The sequence below is a fragment of the Vulpes vulpes genome, chromosome 6 (assembly GCF_048418805.1).
Source record: "Vulpes vulpes isolate BD-2025 chromosome 6, VulVul3, whole genome shotgun sequence".
In the NCBI taxonomy this organism is placed as follows: domain Eukaryota; kingdom Metazoa; phylum Chordata; class Mammalia; order Carnivora; family Canidae; genus Vulpes; species Vulpes vulpes.
Window position 1 is genome coordinate 128,185,016 of NC_132785.1, and position 24,492 is coordinate 128,209,507.

Consider the following 24,492-nt stretch of genomic DNA (forward strand, 5'->3'; position numbering starts at 1 on the left):
TGAGCCACCCAGGGGTCCCTCTTTTAATATTTGATAGAGCTAATTCTGCATTTATTCTTTTTAGAATTTTCAGGGCTCTTTTTCACTTTTTCCACTTGAACTTTGAAATCATCTTGTCTAGTTTCCAAACATGGTTTGGAATTTAATGGAGTCACATTAAATTTATAGGTTAATTTAGAAAGAATACATTTATGATGTTGAGTCCTTCTATTCAAGAACATGGTGTACCTTGCCACTTGTTTAGTTGTCCTTCTGAGTCCTTGTGTAACATTTTGAAGTTTAAAAAAAAATTTTTTTTTTTAAATTTTTTTTGTAGTTCATGATAGACATAGAGAGAGAGAGGCAGAGACACAGGCAGAAGGAGAAGCAGGCTCCATGCTGGGAGCCCTATGCGGGACTCGATCCCGGGACTCCAGGATCACACCCTCGGCCAAAGGCAGGCGCCAAACCGCTGAGCCACCCAGGGATCCCCAGAAGGTTTTACACTGAAGATTTTACAGTTCTGGGGTGCCTGGTGGCTCAGTGGGTTAAGTATCTGCCTTGGTTTCAGCTCAGGTCATGATCTCAGCCCTGAGTCAGGCTCTGTGGGGAGGCTGCTGGAGATTCTTTCCCTCTTCTCCCTCTCGCCTGCCCCATCCTGCCTGTGCATGCTCTCTTTCTAAAATAAATGTCTTTAGGGATGTCTGGGTAGCTCAGCAGTTGAGCATCTGCCTTTGGCTCGGGGTGTGATCCCGGAGTTCTGGGATCGAATCCCGTATTGGGCTCCCTGCATGGAGCCTGCTTTTCCCTCCGCTTGTGTCTCTGCCTCTCTCTGTCTCTCATGAATAAATAAATAAAAATCTTTAAAAAGAAAAGTCTTTAAAAAAGACTCCAATAAGCCTAAAAAGAAAAAAATATCTTAGAGTTTTTACTAAGTATATTCCTTGGTATTTTACTTTATTCATAGCTATTGTACATGGAGCCGTGCATATATCTCCTAACTAGCTGTGGCTTGTCCATATAAAATATATGGATTTTTGTACAGTAAGCTTATGCCTAACTACCTTACTGAATTTTCTTATTGTTATGTTTCTCCATTCCTTCTACTGCATTTTTCGAAGCAAACAATACCATTTGCAAATAGTAATTTTACTTTTTTTCCCCAACTGGCATATTTTGCATATCTAAAATTCACTTCTTTTTTAAGAGATTCTTTTTACCAATAGCACCTGCATTAATTTCCTAGGTCTGCCATAACAAATGACCACAAACTAGGTGCCCGAAAGCAAGACATAATGTCTCATAGTTCTGTAGCTAGAGGTCTGAAATTAAGGTGCTAGCAGAGCCATGCTCTGAAACTTGAAAAGGGAGAGAACCCTTAGGTCTCTTTCTAGCTCCTGGTGGTGTGCTGGCAAGCCTGGGGGTCCCGTGGCATGCAGCTATGGCACTGCAGAGACTACCTCATGTTACATGGTCTTCCTCCCTCATGAGTCTTGCAGTCTGTTTCCTTCTTATTACGACATCAGTCATATTAGATCAAGGCCTGCCTCAATGACATCATCTTAATTAATGTACATTTGCAAAGACTATATTTCCAAATAAGATCATATTTACAGGAAGGATCAGGGATTAGAACATTAATATACCCTAGGTGGGACACAGTCCATTTGTAACAGCACTGAACTGTTCTCCTCTCTTCTTTTTTTAAAGATTTTATTTATTTATTCATGAGAGACACAGAGAGAGGCAGAGACACAGGCAGAGGGAGAAGCAGACTCCATGCAGGGAGCCCAATGTGGGACTTGATCCGGGTCTCCAAGATCACACCCTTGGCTGCAGGCGGCGCTAAACTGCTGCGCCACCAGGGCTGCCCAATATAGATAATTATGAAAGTCATCTATATTTAGTCACTTTTGATTACCATGTATTTATGTAGCAGACTACTGTTGAAAAAGAGCTTTTGTATACATCTTATCTTTTGAGCCCTTTCATATATATATAATACTCTAATTTCTGGCACAGGAAAATAGATTCAGAGAGGTTATTCTCTAAAAAAAGTGAGGGGCTGCCCTATCCTCTGAATGAAGTCAGTTCTCAAACTCCGGGCTTGGGGCGCCTGGGTGGCTCAGTCCATTAAGCATCTGACTCTTGGTTTCGGGTGAGGTTGTGATCTCAGGATCCTAGATGGAGCCCTGTGTCGGACTCCCCACTCAGCTCAGAGTCCGTCTGTCCTTCTCCCTCTGCTTCTTTTCCCACTCTCTCTCTCTTACAAATAAAAATAAAATCTAATAAAACAAAACACCTCAGGGCTTAAAAGAACTCTATAGGTACAGTCGTCCCCCTTTATCCAAGCGAGATACATTCTAAGACCTCCAGCGGATGCCTGAAACCATGAAGAGCACTGAACCCTGTGTATATGCTTTTTCCTGTACATATGTACCTATGATAAATAAGGCTTAATTATTACCAATCAGGCACAAGAAGAAATTAACATAACAAAACAGAGCAATTATAATGAAATACTGTAATAAAACAGTGAATATGGTGTCTGTCTCAAAAGATCTTCTTGTACCGTACTCAACACTTCCTCTTTTCGGGTGAGATGTGAGATGATAAAATTCCCATGTGATGAGATGAAGTGAGGTGAATAACACAGGCATTGTGATGTAGCACGAGGTGACTACTGACCTCCTGATGATAGTCAGAAGGAGAATCATCTGCTTCTGGACCACAGTTAACCATGTGTAACTGAAACCACAGAAAGCAGAACCACGGATAAGGGAGTAACTACTATATACACAAGTTTTAACTTTTCAGAAATGAAACCATATTATACTTACTCATCTGCAACTTGTTTTTTTAACTTAATGTAGTTTGGATAGCTTTCCACGTCAGTACTTATGGGCTTATGCATTTATTTTCTAATTCCAATGGAATTTCCATAATATATCTAACTCCTTTTTGATGGGTATTTAGGTAATTTCCAATTTTTCACTATTAAGAACAATGCTTCAGTGAAAATCCTTGTGTATGTAAACTTTATACATTTGTGGGGCACCGGGGTGGCTCAGCAGTTGAGTGTCTGCTTTTGGCTCAGGGCGTGATCCCGGAGTCCCTGGATCCAGTCCCACATCAGGCTCCTTGGAGAGAGCCTCTTCTCTCCCTGCCTGTGTCTCTGCCCCTCTCTCTGTGTCTCTCATGAATAAATAAATAAAATCTTTTTTTTTTTTAAGATTTATTTATTCATGAGAGAGAGAGAGAGAGAGAGAAAGGAGAGGGGCAGATGGAGAAGCAGGCTCTCCGCAGGAAGCCCAATGTGGTACTCGATCCTGGGATTCTGGGATAACGCCCTGAGCCGAAGGCAGATGCTCAACCGCTGAGCCACCCAGGCGTCCCAAATAAAATCTTAAAAAAAATTATATATTTGTGAAGATAAATTGCTAAGAAGTGGAGTTGTTGACTCAAATCATGTAACAACAATAAATATTTTGACAGTCATTCACAAATTGTCCTCCAAATAATGGCAATTTACATTCCTACCAATGCCTCTTAGAATACTTTTACAAACACGAAACTGTGGCAATACTATGATCAATTATATATTGGTAATTGATATTTTCCAACATGATAGTAAAAAATTGTTTTAGTTTGCCTATCTTTCATTAGAAAAGTTGAGCATCTTGGAGTGGGGAAGTTCTTCCTAGGCATGACAGGAAACACAGAAGTCAAACTAAAAGTCTGATAAATGCAACTTTTGTGAATTGCTTGCTTATGTCCTTTGCCTGTTTTCTCCTACTGGGTTATGTTTCCTTTCTAATTGATATAAAGAAGCATTTTCAAGTTTAGGGATTCTACGCATTTGCCATATGTGTTACAAATATTTTTTCCAAGTTTGTTGTTTTTTTCTTAATGGTATTTTGTATGCAAGATACAGAATAAAAATATCCTATGGCTTATTTGTTTAGGGCTATGTTTAGAAAAGTCTTCTCTATTTCAAGATTACAAATATATTTATTCAAATAGTTTTTTTCATTCTTATGGTTAATTTTTATATTTAAATCCTTGATCCATCTGGAATTTATTTTGGAATGAGAAGTAGGAACCTGCATTCATTTTATTATAAAGTTAGTTGGTTGTTCCAATACCTTTTATTAAATTAACCCTGCTATCTCTAACATATGTCCATCTTTATTGTGGTCTAATTCTGTATTCTATTATAAGTGCACTGATATTTTAGTTACAGAGGCTTTATAATACATATTAATATCTGGGAGGCAACCATTACTTTTCTTTTTTTCAGAATTTTCCATGACTCAATTTTATTTTATTCTGCCAAGTGAAATTTAGAACAGTTTTGACAAGTTCTAAAGCAAATTCTGTTTAGATTTGGATTGCATTCAATTTATACATTAATTCAATTCAGAAAGAACTGGCATTTTCCCACAACTATATGGTCACCTAATATTCGACAAAGCAGGGAAGAATATCCAATGGAAAAAAGATAGTCTCTTCAACAAATGGTGTTGGGAAAACTGGACAGCAACATGCAGAAGAATGAAACTGGACCCCTTTCTTACACCATGCACAAAAATAAACTTAAAATGGATTAAAGACCTAAGTGTGACACAGGAAACCATCAAAATCCTAGAGAACACAGGCAGGAACCCCTTTGACATTGGCCATAGTAATCTCTTAACTAGACAGGTCTCTTCAGGCAAGGGAAACAAAAGCAAAAAAGAACTAGGGGTTTCATCAAGATAAAAATCTTCGGGCAGCCCCGGTGGCTCAGTGGTTTAGCGCCGCCTTCAGCCCAAGGCGGAATCCTGGAGACCCAGGATCGAGTCCTACGTCAGGTTCCCTGCATGGAGCCTGCTTCTCCCTCTGCCTGAGTCTCTGCCTATCTATGTTCTCATGAATAAATAAATAAAAATCTTTAAAAAAAAAGATAAAAATCTTCTGCACAACAAAGGAAACAATCAGTAAAACTAAAAAGCAGCCTACGGAATGGGAGAAGATATTTGCAAATGACATATCTGATAAAGGGTTAGAATCCAAAATCTATAAAGAACTTATCAAACTCAATACCCCAAAAAAAATTATCCAATTAAGGAATGGGCAGAAGACATGAATAGACATTTTTCCAAAGATGACAAACAGATGGCTACTAGACACATGAAAAGATGTTCAACATCACTCATCATCAGAGAAATACAAACCAAACCCATGATGAGATATCATCTCACACCTGTCAGAATGACTAAAATTAACAACACAAGAAACAACAGGTGTTGGTGAGGATGTGGAGAAAGGGGAAACCTCTTACACTGCTGGTGGGAATGCAAGCTGGTATAGCCACTCTGGAAAACAGTATGGAGTTTCCTCAAAAGTTAAAAATAGAACTATCCTACAACCCAGCAATTGTACTACTAGGTATTTACCCCAAGGATACAAAAACACTGATTGAAGGGATACATGTACCATGATGTTTATAAGCAAAAAGGTCCACAATAGCTAAAATAAGGAAAGAGTCCAAATGTCCACTGACTTAATAGATAAATAAGTTGTGGTGTGTGTGCATGTGTGTGTGTGTGTATTCACACACACACACACATGCACACACAATGGAGGATTACTTATGCATAATAAAGAATGAAATCTTGCCATTTGCAATAACATGAATGGAGCTACAGTGTATTACGCTAAGCAAAATAAGTCAGAGAAAGACAAATACCATATGATTCCACACATATATGCAATTTAAGAAACAGCATAGATGAACATAGGGGAAGGAAGCAGAAAAAGAAAAAGAGAGAGGGAGGCAAACCATAAGAGACTCTTAATGACAGAGAACACACTGAGGGATGTGGTGGGGGGTGGGTTAGATGGGGATGGATATTAAGGAGGGCACTTGTGATGGATGTTGTAAGTTCACTGAATTCTATTCCTGAAACCAATATTACACTATATGTTAGCTAGAATTTATATAAAAACTTGAAACAAACAAGGACTAACATCTTCATAGTGATCTTATTACCCCAAAACAAGGTATTTCATTTAATTATTTTAGTTTCTTTAGAGTTTTGTAGTATTTTTCAAGTAGTTTCTGAAAACTTTCTAAGTATATTCAGAGACATTGTGTAGCTCAACCCCAGGGAGTACCACCCACACTGTTAAAGGCCCTCCACTTCCCTTCAAGATAGGTACTAGCAACTGTGAGTTAATTCCTCCTTTTTGTTATTGTGAGAGGAGTGATGTTTACTTTTGTTTTATTTGAAGTAGTTACTATTTTCATATGAAAACGTTTGGGGGATCCCTGGGTGGCGCAGCGGTTTAGCGCCTGCCTTTGGCCCAGGGCGCGATCCTGGAGACCCAGGATCGAATCCCACGTCAGGCTCCCTGTGCATGGAGCCTGCTTCTCTCTCTGCCTCTCTCTCTCTCTCTGTGCGATTATCATAAATTAAAAAAAAAAAAAAAGAAAAAGAAAACGTTTGAATTGCTACCCTATTACTCTGTCTTAAGACTTTTTCAATTGATCCTCTTACATTTCCCAACATATAGTTCTACATAAATTATGGTAACTTCATTTTGAACTTTTTCCTACTGTACTGGCTAGCACATCCAGTACAATATTAAATAATGGACTCATGAGTAGAATTCATGACATGTCTTTTGACCTTAAGTCCAACACTCTTTTTTGGGTATATATTCAATCCACAAAACAGTCCTGAGCACCAATTACCTTTCATAGTCTTTTCTTACCCCAATAAACAGATCTGGAGCTGAATATACAGTTAATAATTCTTATGTGAAATTCTCCAGCAAATTCAATATTCTATCTTACAAAATTGAAATGTGACCCTAAAGAAAGAATATTCTCCAAAGATCTGTTTTGGGTTTTTTTGGGAGGTGGGGGAGGAAATTGGACCAAGTTAGGCATGTCAAATACGTATTTACTTGAAAGTCAAATGCATAAAATAAACAAGGGGCTCAACTACCCTCTACCACACCCACCAAAAAAGGCTAGAAGCAGAACTACTTGAAAGTACAAGTGCTATGACCCTAAAGTGAAGTTTAACCTCAGGGGTAAGTAAGGTAGGAGAAAAGCAAGCATGAATGAGCATGTTTTCAAGTATGTGAACTGCAATCATGTGTAGCTAACAATCTAGTGAGATGAGACAGCAATGTAGTAAATGTCATAATAAAGTATTAACATGAAGTACTAAAAGTCAGAGAATGTTTAAGGTGGGTCATTCATTTGGCAAATATATAGTGTACCTACAGAATGCCAGCCGCCAACCTAGAAGCAAAAGGCTGAACAAAAAGAGGGGGTCCTGTTCTTGGAGCCTTTCAGCTGGCATCTGAGGGACAGTGAGGCAGAGTACAGGGTATGTGAGGCAGAGGCAATGTGGCAGGTGAGGTCTGAAGGGTGAGGCAGCAGTCTAGCCCCTCCAGTGAACACAAGGGGAGAGAGAATCTAGCTTGTGCAAAGGCACAGAAGCGCAGGTGTGACAGGTATGAGGGACTACAAGTACCATAGCTCAGTGAGGGAGCACGCAGAAATAGAAACTCCAGGAAGGGAAAGGAGAGAAAACCCACAAAGATATCAGCAAGAAGGAAAGGGAGAAAACTGGAAATTTAATTCAGTATGTATTGAGCATTTACTACATGCTTCAGGATATCCTAGGGATTCTTCCAATTCTAAAAAGTAAAAAGACTGGTTCCTCCTTTCAATAAACTCAGCCTGACTGGGTTCCTAATAGGAACATTCTCCTTTTAAGATAATCTTTCAGAGAATACTCCCTACCCCATCCTAGGCTAGATCTTTTAAATATCATAAACTGTTTTTACTTTCCCAACAGTAACTCTTTTTTTTTTTTTTTTTTTTTAAGATTTTATTTATTTATTCATGAGAGAGAGAAAGGCAGAGGGAGAAGCAGGCTCCATGCAGGGAGCCCGACATGGGACTCGATTCTGGGTCTCCAGGATCACGCCCTGGGCTGAAGGCGGCGCTAAACCGCTGAGCCACCCGGGCTGCCCCCAACAGTAACTCTTAAAATGGAACTCGAAGTTAACAAACGCATCTTTCTTTCTGTTCGAAGCCCCCAACTGCTACTTCACTGAAGCTTGTGGCTAGAAATCACCCAGTTTTACTGGTTGCTTCTCAACAGTCCCAAAACTTTGACAACAGCTCTCCAGGGAGGGACTGGGAAGTATGTCTAGTAATGTATAAGCAGGAGCATGTTAATTTTTTTCTTTACATGGAGCATACTAGCTCTTTTTGTTCAATCTCCTTTTCTCTTTCCTGTTTAAGGTTCTCAGATAGAAGAAGTTAGAAACTGTAATTGAGGTTATTAAGCTTGAATGCCCTTGCCCTAATCTCTAAAGAGATAAAATCCACAATGTTTATTGGGCTGCCTAGAAAGCCTGTCCCTGAACCTCTAACTGGAGAAGCTTAACAATGAAAAGCAAAGCTCTACAAGATCGAGCTACAAAAAGTGATGTCCTAATTTGGGTGCAGTTCTAAGAATACTCTAAGTAATAATTCAACTGGTTCTGTGCCTGTGAGTGACGGAATGTCACAGCCTTTGTGACAAGAGATTCCTTCATTTTCTTCCTATATTTTTTCTTTCGTTACTATGGTATGGAACCCACATTTCTGTCTTATCCCTAGAGTCTAAGATAATTAAAACAGCACACATGGAGCTGTCTTGATATGAAGGGATGGGAGACAGCTGTGGATGTCCTAAGGCTGGGACTGGAGAAGGGTGATACATAGAGGTGTTTCGTTTTTAATCAGAGAAAGAGAGCAATTCTGTTGACAACCGCTGGCACCACTGCCAAACTCTCAGGCAGAACTGACCCCCCAGGCCCTCTTTGCTGTTACTGCTCTTGCTCAGGTAACAGTTTATACCGCAAGGAGGGAGGCGGTGGTAGCAGTGCAGTGTGAGAGCTTGCTCAGGAGACAGGGTAAGATACTGCTGGAGCACGTCAGCTTAGACAAGAGGAACTTGTTAAAAGAACATGGTGGAGAAATCAGTTTTGAAAAGACCTTTTTCTTTGATTCTAGAAGAAAAGAGAATAGATTCAGATAGAGATAAAAATGCAGGTATATCTTGGAAATCAAGGGAGATTGCCTTATAGCACAGACTCCCAAAGTTAGTAGGTTCTCAGACCCGTAACAGTTCTGTTTATTAAATGTCCAGTTGGGGTGGGGTGCCTGGGTGGTTCAGTGGGTTAAGCATCTGTCTAGAGCTCAGGTCATTATCTCAGAGTCCTGGGATTGAGCCTCCTGGGGCCTGCTTCTCCTTCTCCCTCTGCCACTACCCCCTGTTCGTGCTCTCTGGAACACCCCCAAATTTATTTAATCTTTAAAAAAAAAAAAAAAGCCCAATCTATAGGCAGCCCAGGTGGCTCAGCGGTTTAGCACCGCCTTCAGCCCAGGGTGTGATCCTGGAGACCTGGGATGGAGTCCCATGTCGGAGCCTGCTTCTCCCTCTGCTGTGTCTCTGCCTCTCTCTCTGTGTCTCTCATAATAAATAAATAAAAAATTTTTTTAAAAAAGCCCAATCTAGTAAGTATTTATTCCTAATAATTTAGTAGCTGTTTGAAAAATAAATTGGGCACTGTACAGTTTGTTCGAGGTATCATTTAACAGCACATACAATTCATCCATTTAAAGTGTATAAATCAGTGGTTCTCAGTATATTCGAACTGTGCAACTATCACTTCAATCAGTATTAGAATATTTTCATCATCCCAAAAAGAAGTTCTATGCCCATTAATAGTCCCTCCTCTAGGCAACCACTAACCCATTTTCCATCTCTATAGATCTGCCTATTCTTGACATTTCATATAAATGGGATCACGTCTGCCTTCTTTCACTTGGCAGAGGTTTTCAAGGTTTATGCACGTCACGGCATGCATCGGTATTTTACTCCTTCCTATGGCTGGATAATACTCGATTGTGTGGATATACCACATTTTGTTTATCCAGTAATCAGTTAATGGGACATTTGGTTTGTTCTTACTTTTTGGCTATGATGACTAATGATTCAATGAATATGCACGTGCAAGTTTTTGTGTGGCCGTGTTTTTACTTCTCTTGAGTATATGTCTAAAGGGTGGAATCGCTGGGTCACATAGTAACTTCAAACTTTTGAGTAATACCAGACCAATTTCCAAGGTGCCTGCACTTTTTTTACTTTCCTACCAGCAGAATAGGAGAGCTTAAATTCCTCCACATGCTTCCCACTTATTACGTCTTTTTGGTCATAACCATCCTAGTGAGTGAGTACGAAGTGGGATCTGACTGTGGATTGTATTTGCATTTCTCTGATGATAATGATGTTGAGGCCACTTATACATCTTTGGAGATATGTCTATTCAGATCCGTCACCTATTTTAAAATTAGATTATTTGCTTTTTGAATTGTAGTTCTATGTATATTCTATAGGAGTACCTTATCAGGTGTGATTTGCAAATATTTTCTCCTATTCTGTGGGGTTTTTTCTAGTTTTGAATTTCAAAAAAACGTGAATTATAAAAAACCATGTTTGCTTCACTTGAATTGCTATTCTTCCCCTTTTAGTAATGTGTAGTTTAAAAACAAGTATGTGGTTATTATTATTTTTTTATGTGGTTATTTTACTCCAAGATGTTTCTCTTTGGAGACCTGAACTCAAATTTTATTTCTGCTAATACCTACTTCTAGGGTAGTACCTTGGACAAGTCATTTCACGACTCTCTTAGTTTTCTTTCTTTTTCCTCTTAGTTTTCATGTGTATAAAAGGGAATAATGGCACCTACTTTATAAGATCATGCATGAAAATGAGAGCATGTATAAGCACTGAACATAATGCCCACATAGTAGGCTCCCACAAAATGTGCTGATTGGAAAACTTTTTTTTTTTAAGATTTTATTTATTTATTCATGAAAGAGAGAGAGAGAGAGAGAGAGAGAGGCAGAGACAGAGGCAGAGGGAGAAGCAGGCTCCATGCAGGGAGCCTGCCGTGGGACTTGATCCCAGGTCTCCAGGATCACACCCCGGGCTGCAGGCGGCGCTAAACCATTGCGCCACTGGGGCTGCCCTGATTGGAAAACTTTAAAAGACCTTTAAAAAAGGGATGCCTGGGTGGCTCAGTGGTTATGCGGCTACCTGTGGCTCAGGGTGTGAGCCCAGGGTCTTGAGGTCAAGTTCTGCATCGGGCTCCCTGTGGGGAGCCTGATTCTCCCTCTACCTATGTCTATGCCTCTTTGTCTCTCATGAATAAATCAACTTTTTAAAAAATCTAAAAAAAAAAAAAAAAAAAAAAAAAGATTTTTTAAAAAAGAGATCTTTAAAAAGTACCTATACTTCAAAAAAGAAGCACTTATATTTCTAGATATGTGTGAAACATTAAGTATTATATTTACTTCATAACAGTTATTGAAGAAAGAATAAGATGTTTTGTGCAAGATCAATTTGCATCTAAAAACACTGTAATTTAGTAATCCTGATTGTGTGTCAGTTTTACCACTTTGCAAATCTGAGGCAGAAAGTAGGCTTGCTATATTAAGGACACTATGTTATGTGATGTTTTCCAAATTTGTTTTCAAGTACCATAATGGTCTTATAAGGAAGTACCGAGTCATAATATAATAATAGAATACGCACACCCAACAAGATAAATTGGAAAGATCGGTTACTTTACATGAGTCAGTAAAGGTTTTTAAATGTGGCTCCTAAAGACACCTGTGTATGCCTATTTCTTTCTATTTTCTAATTTTATTTTTTTAGGTGGGGGATGGGCAGAAGGAGAAAGAGAACCTCTAAGCCCATCTCGGAGCCAGATGGGGCTCAACTTCATTACCCTGGTACCATGACCTGAGCCAAAATCAGGAGTCAGATGCTTAACAGGCTAAGCCACCCAGATCCCACCTATTTCTTTTAATAAAGTCACTGTGGGGGGCAGCCCGGGTGGCTCAGCAGTTTAGTGCCGCCTTCAGCCCAGGGCCTGATCTTGGAGACCCAGGGTCGAGTCCCACATCGGGCTCCCTGCATGAAGCCTGCTTCTCCCTCTGTCTGTGTCTCTGCCTCTCTCTCTTTCTCTCTCTATATGTCTCTCATGAATAAATAAATAAAATCTTTAAAAAAATAAAAAATACAAAAAAAAAATAGTCACTGTGGGGGGCACGCCCGTGTGCATGCTCTCCAGAGCGAGAGGGGAGAGAGAAGGGAGATAGAAGGGGGAAAGAGGGAAGGGGACATAAGCTGGGGGGTGAGGGAGAGAGAGGGAGAAGCAGATTTCCACAGAACAGGGAGACTGACTCAGGGCTTGATCCCAGGACTCTGAGATCATGACCTGAGCCAAAGTCAGACACTCAACTAACTGAGCCACCCAGGTGTCTCTGTCTTGCTATTTTTTGAACATGTTAGGTACAGTTCTGCCTTGGGAATTCTGTATGGCTCCCCCCAGATCTTCCCATGGCCCACTCCCTCACCTCTTTCAATTCTTTGCTGAAATGTCACTTTCTCACTGAACCTTATCTTTTTTTTTTTAATTTTTTAATTTATTTATGATAGTCATAGAGAGAGAGAGAGAGAGAGAGAGAGCGCGCGAGCGAGAGAGAGGCAGAGACAGAGGGAGAAGCAGGCTCCATGCACCGGGAGCCTGATGTGGGATTCGATCCCGGTTCTCCAGGATGGTGCCCTGGGCCAAAGGCAGGCGCTAAACCGTTGCGCCACTCAGGGATCCCTCACTGAACCTTATCTTGACCATGTTATCACAAACTGCAAACTACCCATCGCATTCCCAATCCCCCTTATTCACTCTACTAGTTTTTCCTAGCACAATCACTATACAATTTACTAACTTGTGTTTATTGTTTATCTAGTCTTCTCCTTGCAAGAATATAAACTCTGAGTGATTTGGTTTACTGATGCATTCCAAAGGCTAGGACAGAGTGGCACGTGGGCATCAAATAAATATTTGACGGACGCCTGGGTGGCTCAGCAGTTGAGTGTCTGCCTTTGGCTCAGGATGTCATCCTGGAGTTCCGGGATCAAGTCCCATATCGGGCTCCCTGCATGGAGCCTGCTTCTCCTTCCTCTGCCTATGTCTCTGCCTCTCTCTGCGTCTCTCATGAATAAATAAAATCTTTATTAAAAAAAAAAAACTATTAGAAGATATAAACAACTTTAACATGGTCCCTTGTATCTTAGAATGTACTTAAAATCTGGTTGAAAGTCAGCATATATACACTGAAACTTAAATATCAACACAAGATAATTAGCATGAGCTGACAAATACCAAAAGAAGATAATTTTTTAGGATATTACATGTGACAAATGAAAACTCAGGAAAGTGGGCAGCCCTGGTGGCTTGGCGGTTTAGCACTGCCTTCAGCCCAGGGCATGATCCTGGAGACCCCAGGTTGAGTCCTACGTCAGGCTCCCTGCATGGAGCCTGCTTCTCTCTCTGCCTGTGTCTCTACCATTCTCTGTGTCTCTCATGAATAAAGAAAATTTTTTTAAAAATTCAGGAAAGTACCACAGAAGTTTAAACATCTGGGGGCCCTGGGAGGCTCAGTGGGTTATGGATCTGCCTTCGGCTCAGGTCCTGGTCCCAGAGTTCTGGGACGGAGACTTACATAGGGTTCCCTGTTCAGTGGGGAGTCTGCTTCTCCCTCTCCCTCCCTCCCCTGCTCATGCGTACTCTCTTGCTTTCTCTCTCAAATAAATACAATCTTAAAAAAAAAAAAAAAGCTTAGAGAGGTAATTATTAATATTGGCAGGGGGGGGTGTGCCGGGGTGGTTCAGTTGGGTGCCAGACTCTTGAAAATCTGATGAAAACTACACACTCCCAATGATATAATGAACACGTACATAAAAGTTTAATACAATTACTAGGACTTCAAGCACTCTAGGAAGCCAGCCATAATGCTGAATAGACAATCTTTTGTTTCAAGTATGGTTTTTAGGGTTGGAAAGGCTTCGTGAAGATGAGACTCAGCTAGTTCTTAAAGAACAGGGTATGATAAAGAGGAAAGGAAAGAGGGGATCCCTGGGTGGCTTAGCGGTTTGGCGCCTGCCTTTGGCCCAGGGTGCGATACTGGAGTCCTGGGATTGAGTCCCACGTCGGGCTCCCGGTGTGGAGCCTGCTTCCCCCTCCTCCTGTGTCTCTGCCTCTCTCTTTCTCTCTCTACATCTATCATGAATAAATAAATAAATAAATCTTAAAAAAAAAAAAAAAAAGAGGAAAGGAAAGGAATAGCTTTCCACGCCAGAGAAGGAACTAAGGGTGATGGGAGTACAGTTTGACTTGAATGGGGGATTTATGTAATATGTAAGAATAGGCTGTGAATTGCTCAGTGTAGGATTTAATATGATTATTGCAAGTCATTGAGAGTCTTGGGGTAAGAGAATATAATATCTAAGGTATTGTTTAAAAAATTAATTTGGTAGATGTTTACAGGAGGAAAGCTGAGAGAAAAACTAAAATCAAGGAAATCATTCATGAAGCCGTTATATAAGGATTCAAGTTTGAGAATGGAAAGGAAACAATCAGGTTTAGAGATGGATGACTGTGAGGCACCAACCCATTCAGAAACGCCTGGCTTGACAGAGAAAATTAGAAATGAACTGTTTTTAGGTCAGGTCTTGTTATATAAATTTGGGTGTTATTACTGAATCCTTGAGAGTGTGTGTGGGAACTACGAGAGAAAAACATATTAAGAATAGACATTATTGGGACGCCTGGGTGGCTCAGTGGTTGAGCGTCTGCCTCTGCCTCAGGGCGTGATCCTGGAGTTGCAGGATCGAGTCCCACATGGAGCTCCCTGCATGGAGCCTGCTTCTTCCTCTGCCTGTGTCTCTACTTCTCTCTGTCTCTCATGAATAAATAAAAAATCTTTAAAAAAAAAAAAGAATAGATATTATTGAAAAGCTCTGAATAGGACAAAGGGGACAGCCTATTATTGTGATAATATGTTGAACTTATATAGAATAAAACCTTAACAGAAAGCCTGAAGTATTATTGTTAATTGTCGTTAATTATGGTTAATTGAAGGCTAATAAAATTTGTATTAATTTTTGCTTGCTGAGCTTTTTCTTTTCTCCAAAAAAGTATGCTTTATTCCCCCTCTTGATAACTAGGGAACACAGCTGAATTATTATTTTTTCGATTTTATTTATTTGAGAGAAAGACATGAGCGAGAGCGAGAGTGGGGGTAAGGGTGGGAGAGGGAGAAGCTGACTCCTCACTCAGCGGGGAACCCAAGAAAGGGCTCCATGCCAGAATCCCTGAGATCATGACCTGAGCGGAAGGCAGACACTTAACCAACTGAGCCACCCAGGTGCCCACACCTGAATTATTTTTAGAGGATTCCAGACGTCACTATCCCTCAAGGGTCTCATTATAAATATGTATTTTCAATGTAAAATAACAGAGGAAATTGGAATAAGTCCATGGTGACCGCAGCACACATCCTGGCATTTTAAGACTTTTGATATCTATTTGACTTTTAGAGAAAGGCAGAGAACATAAAAACAATTACAACCAAAAACCGTAGCTATTTTAGGGGTCTATTAATTAAATAGGACTTTGCTCTACTGTTTTTTTTGCCAACGCGAACAACGGATACAGGATGTTGGTGTCAAAGGCATTGTTACGTCATTGGCAGTACCTACTTGCCTTGTAATACATAGGATGTTTGTGATTCAGGCTCCTCTACCTCCATCTACTAATTTTGCGACCCTCCAGCTATGATTTGAATTTAAAGAAACAGTTCAGGGCAGGCGGGTGGCTCAGTGGTTTAGCACCTGCCTTCAGCCCAGGGCGTGATCCTGGAGACCCAGGATCGAGTCCCACGTCGGGGCTCCCTGCAGGGAGCCTGCTTCTCCCTCTGCCTGTGTCTCTGCGTCTCTCATGAATAAATAAACAACCTCTTTTTCTTTTTTTTTTTTTTTTTAAATAAAGACATAGTTCATTCTCGGTGTAACAAACGTCGGCTTCCTCCACCCTGTAATTCTCCCAGGAAATTTCTGTCGCTTTAGAAACTTTAGAAACTTTCTTACTTTAAGTGCAACCTGCCAAGGAAACCCAGCTATAAGATAGTGACTGTCCAATCCTCGACCCGGGCGGGCGCCTGTCCTTCCACCTCTAGATCTAGCATAGCATGTGCACACGACTCTGCGTAGGAATCTGGCAGGTCCCACTTGAGCTGGTTTTTTCTTTTTCTTTTTCTTTTTCACCAGTGGCCTCTCATGGTCAAGCTACTGCGCATGAGAATAGCGCCTCCAGCTTGCCCTGGGTCTCTGGTTCCGAAAGCCGCTGCCCGACCCGACGCTCCCTCTTTGCTCCCAACACCTGGAGAGGACACACTTAAGCAGCGGAAGCGCCAACACAGCCTACTCCGCCCGACAGGCCGCCAGAGAGCCCACCTGCAAAGAAGCGCGCCAGGACCCACGTGTGCACCCGCGTCCAGGGCGCCCCCGCCCCCCGCCCCCCCGCCGCCGTGAAGCGGGCACCGAGGGCCCTCGGTACCTTCTCGGAAACTGGCTTGGGGAGGCGCGGAGGGGTCCCCGAGCGTCGTGCGGGAGGCCCGGGGCAGCGGCCCCCCAGCTTCGGGGAGCCCCCGCCGTCCCCGGAGGCAGGGCGCCGGGGCTCCCCACGTGCCCACCGCGTACGGGGTGCGGCCCTCTCCCTCCGCTCCTCCGGGCTGCGCCGGCCGCTCCAGGTCGCCTCCGCGCTCGCGACCGCAGCCCCGCCGCGGCGTCTGCTTACCGGCAGGGCGCGTGGCGGGGAGGCGGCGGCCGACCGCCTCACCTGCACCGCCCAAGGGCCGCCCAGAGGCCGCGCCCGGGGGCGGGGCCTGCGGACGCCCAGCCGCGCCGGGCGCGCCAGGTGAGCGCGCCTGCGCAGTGCGGCCGTAAACAAGCCCGCCCCTGCCCCTCGGCCGGCCTCCGCGGGGCTGCCTCGCGGGTGGGCGGGGCCAGGACGGAGAGGCGGGGGGCGGGGGGAAGGGACGGCGCCTGCGCGGTGGGCGTGATCCGGGCACTTAGGGCAGGATGAACGCTGCTTTCCAAGATGGCGACGGAGGGAGGAGGGAAGGAGATGAACGAGATTAAGACCCAATTCACCACTCGGGAAGGTCTGTACAAGCTGCTGCCGCACTCGGAGTACAGCCGGCCCAACCGGGTGCCCTTCAACTCGCAGGGATCCAACCCCGTCCGCGTCTCCTTCGTAAACCTCAACGACCAGTCGGGCAACGGCGACCGCCTCTGCTTCAATGTGGGCCGGGAGCTCTACTTCTATATCTACAAGGGGGTCCGCAAGGTACCGACCCGGGCGTCACCGGGGCTCGCCAGCGGCGTGGGCGGGGGCCGCGGGCAGGGCGGTGACAGCGGGGGCCGGGGTGACCGGCAGGGGCGGCGGTCGCTCGTACTTCGGAGTGGGCCGGCAACTCCGCTGGGGCGCTCCGGGGGCAGGGGGATTCGCGAGTAAGGACGGTGGTGCTTCCAGGGGTGGGGGCGGGGGTGGTGGGAGGGGCCCGCGGGGTGCGGGGCTGGGTCCCGGAGGCCCCGCCGGGCGCCGGCTGCTTCCCCCTCGCAGGGTCCGTCAGGCTCCGGCACGGCCAGGGAGCGGGCCTGCGAGTCCCCGGAAGAGGTGGGGTGGCCGTCGCGTCTGCCTAGGCTGCCTGGCCTCCCGGGGGACTTGGGAGCCTCGCCGCGGGGTGGGAACGGGGGCGCCGGGCGGCTGGGGAAGGTCTGCAGGGCGGAATCCCGGCTGGAGGCGGAGGACTGGGGACTGGGTCAGGAGGGACCTGCTCGGCACCGGGGGCTCCTCCACCTGCTACCGCACTGACACTTCCTAGGAGCCTCTCTCTCTGCTGTTGACACTTTCCCCCAGAAACCTCGGAAGGAGGACTGGCTGTCCCTTTTCTCTGCCGGAGAACCTTCTCCGGAGAGATTTAAGAGGGGTCATTTTGGCCCTTACAGAATGGAAAAGACTTATTATATAGTTGGGAGGTCGAAGGGATGTTTCTTCAGTGATCTAAGCCAGGTTCATAGGGGTTCTGTGTCAGCGTGCCCGGATCATTCTTGTCCAACAAGTCAGACTGTGTCCCAAAAGAGGGAGGGATATGCCTTAAAAGCTACTTTACAAGAATCGTTTTTTTTTTTTTTTTTTCCCTCTTTTTCCTCTTGGCGGGCGACTTAACATTAATTCTGTGAAGCATGTAATCATCCTTTAAAATATCTCTTCGAAAGAAGCAACTTATTAGAGCTTTTCCTTTATTGGCTATGTAACTCTGTTCTCCTTGAGTGCTGCTTACTTTTCAGAGGTGGTCTTTGACTTGGAATTGATGTGTCCCCACAGTACCTAAGCCTGGAGAAAGGTGGCAACGTTCATTTACAAGTGTTTTTTTTTTTTTTTTTTTTTTTTTTTTTTTGGTTAGTGCAAAAGCACATTGCCCGTATTGAAGAGCAAACATTCTCTAGGATGTAATCTATCCAGATGCAGTAAGTTTTTGCTTGGTTTCAAGAACTAGGACGGGACAGTAGTATCCAGAGGTAGCAAGCGGTCTCATTTGTTCAAGGTGCATCTTTTTTTTGGTGAGTGTTCGTGATAAGCCTTCTACTGTGTTTGAGATATGCTGTTATTACTGAAAGTAATTCCCTTCGGTTCATTTTTTTTTTTTTTTCCCTCTCTCTTTTGGAACTGGGAAAGTGTGAAGTAGTTAGTAGTCCAGGAGCTGAAGTTTTAGTTCTGCTCTCAACTTTTTCGCTGACTTGTTGGGTGACTTTGGATGAGTTTCTTTAATTCCAATCTGCTCCTCTTTAAAAAGTGAACATTGCAGTACTCACGTTGTAATTTTTAATAAAATAGCTGTAGTGAACTTTAAAGCCTGAAATATTTGGTAGGTGTAAAATACAGTTAAAATAAGCATTAAGAGTAACTGTCAAACGGGAAGCTGCTATCCTGCCATTTATACGAGGACTGAAAGGATCAACTTTTTCTCTGGAAATAAGTTTAGAATTTTAAGTTACTAACACTCGTATAAGATTTTAAACGTGCTGAATAGCTAAATTTATCAGCAGTTACTAGTTTCGACGTTACCTTTTTTATAAGAAAGTTTTCTTTGAAAGTGTGTTATTTCTGAAGCATTGTCTAGTGGCAGACCTTATCTGGACCTGGTCGCCTTGGTTTGCATCATAAAACAGATCTCTTGCTTGGAAGTATCATAGTTGTGTTCTCTTAGTGGGATGCTATTTGACGAAGGTTAAAACAAAGAGAGCTTTTCAGAACCACACTCCAAAATTATTTTAAACAAGACAAATCTTAAATATGTAGATTTCTTTTTAGCTGCATAATTTGTTTGAGCACTAACTTTTTTTGGTAAAATTTCATTTACATGCAGTGACATAGCATTGTCTGGTGGACATTTTAGTTCTCTTCTAGCCATTGTAATTCTTTTAGAAAAATTGTTTTCCATGAAAGAGTTTGCATGTATTTATTGTTATTTTTGAGTATAAGTGCGTGTTTTTAAGACTGTCTTTTTTTATTTTAAAATAGAGCAGATAATTTTTCTTACTCAGAGAACCGAAATTTACTTTTTTGAGGTTAGGAGTTATAACTCTCTTCTTGACAGTTGGTCATTTTGACTGTTTTTATTAGTTTTTTTTCATTGGGGCATACAGAGTTTTACAACAATCATTTGGATTATTCAGAAGGTCTAATATGGATGCATACATTCAATTTAAATGTAAAATAAGTGAAAAATAAGTCTTTGAAAAACTTAAGTCATTTATTTTTATTTTTATTATTTTTTTAAGATTTTATTCATTTATTCATGAGAGACACAGAGAGAGAGAGAGAGACTCAGGCTGAGGGAGAAGCAGGCTTCCTGAAGGAAGCCTGATGTGGGACTTGATCCTGAAACTCCAGGATCATGCCCTGAGCCAAAGGCAAATGCTCAACCCCTGAGCCACCCAGGCGTCCTGAAAAACTTAAGTCATGAACTATGTACTGCCATTCCTGAAGGGAAGTATGGAGTCATGGGGGGAGTGGAGTGGATGAGGAGGTAGTCTCAAATGTGAGTCAAGGAGTGTATTCTTGGCCCTTTAAAGAGATGTGCAAGTCCGTTTCTAGAACTAGAGGGGACTTGACTTTTGAGTTTTGCAGTTTCACCGTTTTCCAGAAAACCAAGGCTAGAGAAGGAGTAACCTGTGTTACAGTTTTTTTTTTTTTTTTTTTCTTCTCATGGTCAGGAAAATGAAGCACAACTGAATCTAAAGAGCTGTCATAGTGAGAAGGGACTGATCAAGCTTTTTGATCGCACGGATGCCATATCCTCCAAGCATTTCAAGATCTGCCCCAGCATTTTGCCATATATTATCTCATCGAATCTTGATAGCAATCCTGTGAGGTACAAGAAAGCATCTTCTTTTCACAGTTGAAGTTTGGGATGGAGTTTCTTGTGTAAGGACATGTAGTTTTGTGAATTTATTTTGCTTACCTGAAGATAATCTGAGTATTTATTTATTTATTTAAAAAGATTTATTTATTTATTCATGAGAGAGAGAGAGAGAGAGAGAGGCAGAGACATATACAGAGGGAGAAGCAGGCTCCTCACAGGGAGCCTGATGTGGGTGGGACCTGATCCCAGATCCTGGGATTACGACCTGGGCCGAAGGCAGGCACCCAACTGCTGAGCCACCCATGGGTCCCATATGAGCATTGATTTGTTAATCATTTCAGCAAATATTTGAGTGACTATAATGCTAATAATTATACAAGGTGGGGTATCTACAGTAGAGTATGACCCTATCCCTCTCTCCAAAGAACTTATCAATTCTTAGCCTTTAAACCTTCTTATAGAATACTTGGCCTTCCTTTTTTTAAAAAGAGGTTGTTTTGGGATAAAGATGCCAAAGGTAGCTGGGTTTATTGGACCAGTGCTTTCATTTTATGAGATGTTTTTATATAAATGTGAATGGCCACCATTCGGATCTCAGCTTAAATGTCACTTCCATAGCATATCCTGCTTTGAATTCCAAGGCTAGATCAATTTTCCTTCATATTCTCATAACATCCTGAACTTTGCTTTTCTAGCACATTTCTCAATTTGTAATTCTCTGGGTGATAATCTGTCTCTTCTATAAACAAAGATTGCTTAGAAGAGGGACCATGTGTTTTCTGCTTTCACTGTTTTCCTAGCACCCAGCAGAGTGTCTGGCATGAGGTAGGCCCTTTACTATTTATTTGTTGGGTGAATGAATGGGTAAAGCATCAGTGTCCATCTATACCATACTCTTAATTAATTAATTAATTAATTAAAGTAGGCTCCATGCTGGGCATGGAGCTCATCGCAGAGCTTCAACTCACAACCCTGAGATCAAGACCTGAATTGAGATCAAGAGTGAATGCTTAATGGACTGAGCCACCTAGGCACCCCATATGCCATACTTTTAAAAAGATCTCTTCAAGCCAAATAACCTATTTAATTTTGGGCTCCCAAATAATGGATATTTTTAGTGGCTCACATCTTTGTAAAGACATTTTGCTTTTTAAAGATTTTATTTATTTATTTATGAGAGACACACAGAGAGAGAGAGTGGCAGAGACGTAACACAGACAGAGGGAGAAGCAGGCTTCATGAAGGGAGCCCCATGTGGGACTCGATCCTGGGACAGGGATTATGCCCTGAGCCAAAGGCAGCTGCTCAACCACTGAGCCACCCAGGCGTCCCATTTGTAAAGACATTTTAAAATTATTGTTAGTAGGTAACAAATTTAGCTTTCTTACAACTGGGAAATTGTGTAGCAAGAGACCATGAAGTAGTGGAAAGTAACCAAATGACACGTTACTTTTAATCTATTTCTGCCACACCATATTACCTATCAAGATTTATGTTTTTTTTTAATTTATTTTTATTTTTTAAAGATTTTATATATTTATTCATGAGAGACACACAGAGAGAGGTAGAGACACAGGTAGAGGGAGAAGCAGGCTCCACGCAGGGACTCGATCCCGTGTCTCCAGGACCATGTCCTGGGCTGAATGGGGTGCTAAACTGCTGAGCCATGGAGGCTGCCCTCAAATCTGTGTTCTAATAGACAACTTTTAAAAACTACACTCAGAATTACTTAACATTCAAATCAAAGAGGCTACTTTTTTTCCCCCCCCTCCCATCTTAAGATTCTGGGGCACAAATGTGTTGCCCAGAGATGTTATTGGAGCAATTCCTACAATGGTGGGGGCAGGGGGGAGGAAGAAGGGGCGTAGAATTAGATGGCTTCCAAGGCCTTTTCAACTCTTAAGGTTGTGGGAGTCTGTGCTCAAGTTTTTTAATGAAAATAAATCCATCTTTCTATTGGGAAGATGTCTTCATGTCTTGTATTCATTGCCTACTCAGTGGGAATTGAGGAGTAGGGTGTGTTGTGAAAGCAAGTGGAACTTGTGATTCTAGGTCTTTTTACTAGAAAAAGCTTTGTACTCACTATGTTGACATGAAGCTGGGGCCAGAAGAGTCATATAATAACAGCTAAAATATTTTCAGAGCCAGAGTTTATCCAGGAGTGCAATGGGTTGACTTGGGAGAGAATGAGTGTTCTATGTGGAGGTAGTCTGTCTCTTTCTCAAAGACTTCAGGACCACCTGTTGGTGACTGAGTAATTCATGGGGGGGGCGGGGGGGCGGGTGGTGAGCTAGAAGCCTTTCAAAGGTTTTTCCCACAGGCTAGTTTTGGCTACTGACCTCTCCAGAGAGGGTCAAGTCTTGTTCACACCTTTGACTCCATTTGTTTTTTTGTTTTGTTTTGTTTTGTTTTTCTTTTCTTTCTTTGACTCCATTTGTAATTGTCACATCTCTCTGCTCCCCATTTCTAGTTTAGAAAGAGGCGTGGATGATTAGGATTTTTTATATCAAATTTACTTTGAGAAATTTTGTACTATATTTAGTAGGGTACATGTGGAGTTGAAACATTTTTCCATTCAGAAGACATTACTTAATGTCTTCTGAAATGTTGATAATTGCTTAGTTATTTGGCTGTCAAATCTTGTATACTAATCTGCCTTATCTGCCTCATCACTTAAGAGCAGGCGAGAGAAACTTTTATATGATACCTTGGTCTCTTGACCTTGAAGAGGAGGATGATGATGAAATTTTGAAGGACAGAATGGATGGATATGAGCAATGATAAGCTCTACAATATATCTGTGAAATCCATGAGATATTCATGAATGTCATTGTTTTAGCAAATATTTTCAGGGCCATGCTTACCAGATAAGAGATACTGTTCTAGATGCTGGGTATAGACAAAGCCTTTTGCCCTCAAGAAACTTGTTGCCTATGTTTATTATTATTGAGTTAATTTAGTGACTTCATTTTATTTAAGTATTTATTGTGCTAGAAAACTTGAGCAAGAATCAAAACATTGTGGATTTTATCACTGACTAGATTGGCTATATGCCTAAAGAACCTTGTTTTAAAAATGTGAAGATTTGGGATCCCTGGGTGGTGCAGCGGTTTGGCGCCTGCCTTTGGCCCAGGGCGCGATCCTGGAGACCCGGGATCGAATCCCACATCGGGCTTCCGGTGCATGGAGCCTGCTTCTCCCTCTGTGTCTCTGCCTCTCTCTCTCTCTCTCTCTCTCTCTCTCTCTCTCTCTGTGTGACTATCATAAATAAATAAAAATTAAAAAAAAATAAGTAAAAATGTGAAGATTTTTGTACTGGTGTTTGAGGTCTTAGAGAACTATTTTATTTATATTTCAATGAGGTTAGTTTGTACAGAAATATGAAATATCCTGTGTGGTTATTTAGGAGTAAACATCAAAAACAGAAATAACTTTAATTGGTAGACATTCTTAGTCTTCATTTTCAGGACATTTTAAGTTGCCTGGGAAGATCAGTGATAAGTTACCTTATTCTCTGAACATTTGGCATCTGTTATTTATAATAAAGCACAAGATACGTCTTGTTCTTTAAAAAATAATCCTGTGGGGCACCTGTGGGTGGCTCAGTCTCTGTTAAGTGGGGGCTTTCAGCTCAGGCCTTCATTTTAAGGTCCTGGGATTGAGGCCCCAGTCACGCTCCTTGCTCAGCGGGGAGTCTGCTTCTCCCTCTGCCCCTCCCCCAGTTCATATTCTCTCTCTCCCTCTCTCTCTCTCTCTCTCTGTCTCTGTCTCTCTCTCAAATAAAATAAAATAAAATAATCCTTATTCATGAAGTGTTTATTACAGAGCTTTTATTTACAAGGTACTGCTGTCTGTTGTGGATGATGTAAGGGTGAAGTAAGATACTTTTGCCTGTAAGGGGCTTGTATTTTTGTACTGGTAATTGTAATATAAAGTAGAAGGTGTGTGCTGTGCACATGTTATAAGCAATGCAAGTATCAAGTGGAATTAAGGAGTAAAGCTAAAGTGGAGAAGTATTTCTCTGCCTACAAGGAGAAGGATATTAGATTGGATTTCACACGTGATGGATTGGATTTCATGATTTGCCATGAAATACTGTGTATAGATCATGTTTT

General features: G+C 42.2%; 2 protein-coding genes across 14 annotated transcripts in view; one reads left to right on the forward strand and one right to left on the reverse strand.

The window, feature by feature from the left end:
• Positions 1 to 16,865, reverse strand: part of HSP90AA1 (heat shock protein 90 alpha family class A member 1) — a 57,328-nt gene extending 40,463 nt beyond the window's left edge. The window contains exon 1 of the mRNA XM_072762358.1: positions 16,504 to 16,865. The gene's annotated coding sequence lies outside the window, so the exon portion shown is untranslated. The remainder of the gene's footprint in view (positions 1 to 16,503) is intronic.
• Positions 16,866 to 16,958: 93 nt separating this feature from the next.
• The window catches only part of WDR20 (WD repeat domain 20), a 61,483-nt gene continuing 53,949 nt past the window's right edge, over positions 16,959 to 24,492 (forward strand). For 5 of the 13 annotated variants that reach the window (XR_012002320.1, XR_012002318.1, XM_072762364.1 and 2 more), the window contains exon 1: positions 17,015 to 17,295. Coding sequence is in view for 9 of the 13 variants with exons in the window: in XM_072762364.1 (XP_072618465.1) it covers positions 17,047 to 17,295 (249 nt within the window). In the remaining 4 variants the exon portion in view is untranslated. Of the gene's footprint in view, positions 17,296 to 20,228; positions 20,440 to 24,492 lie in introns of all 13 variants that reach the window. The other 8 variants (XM_026012617.2, XM_072762366.1, XM_026012615.2 and 5 more) reach the window with 5 other exon arrangements.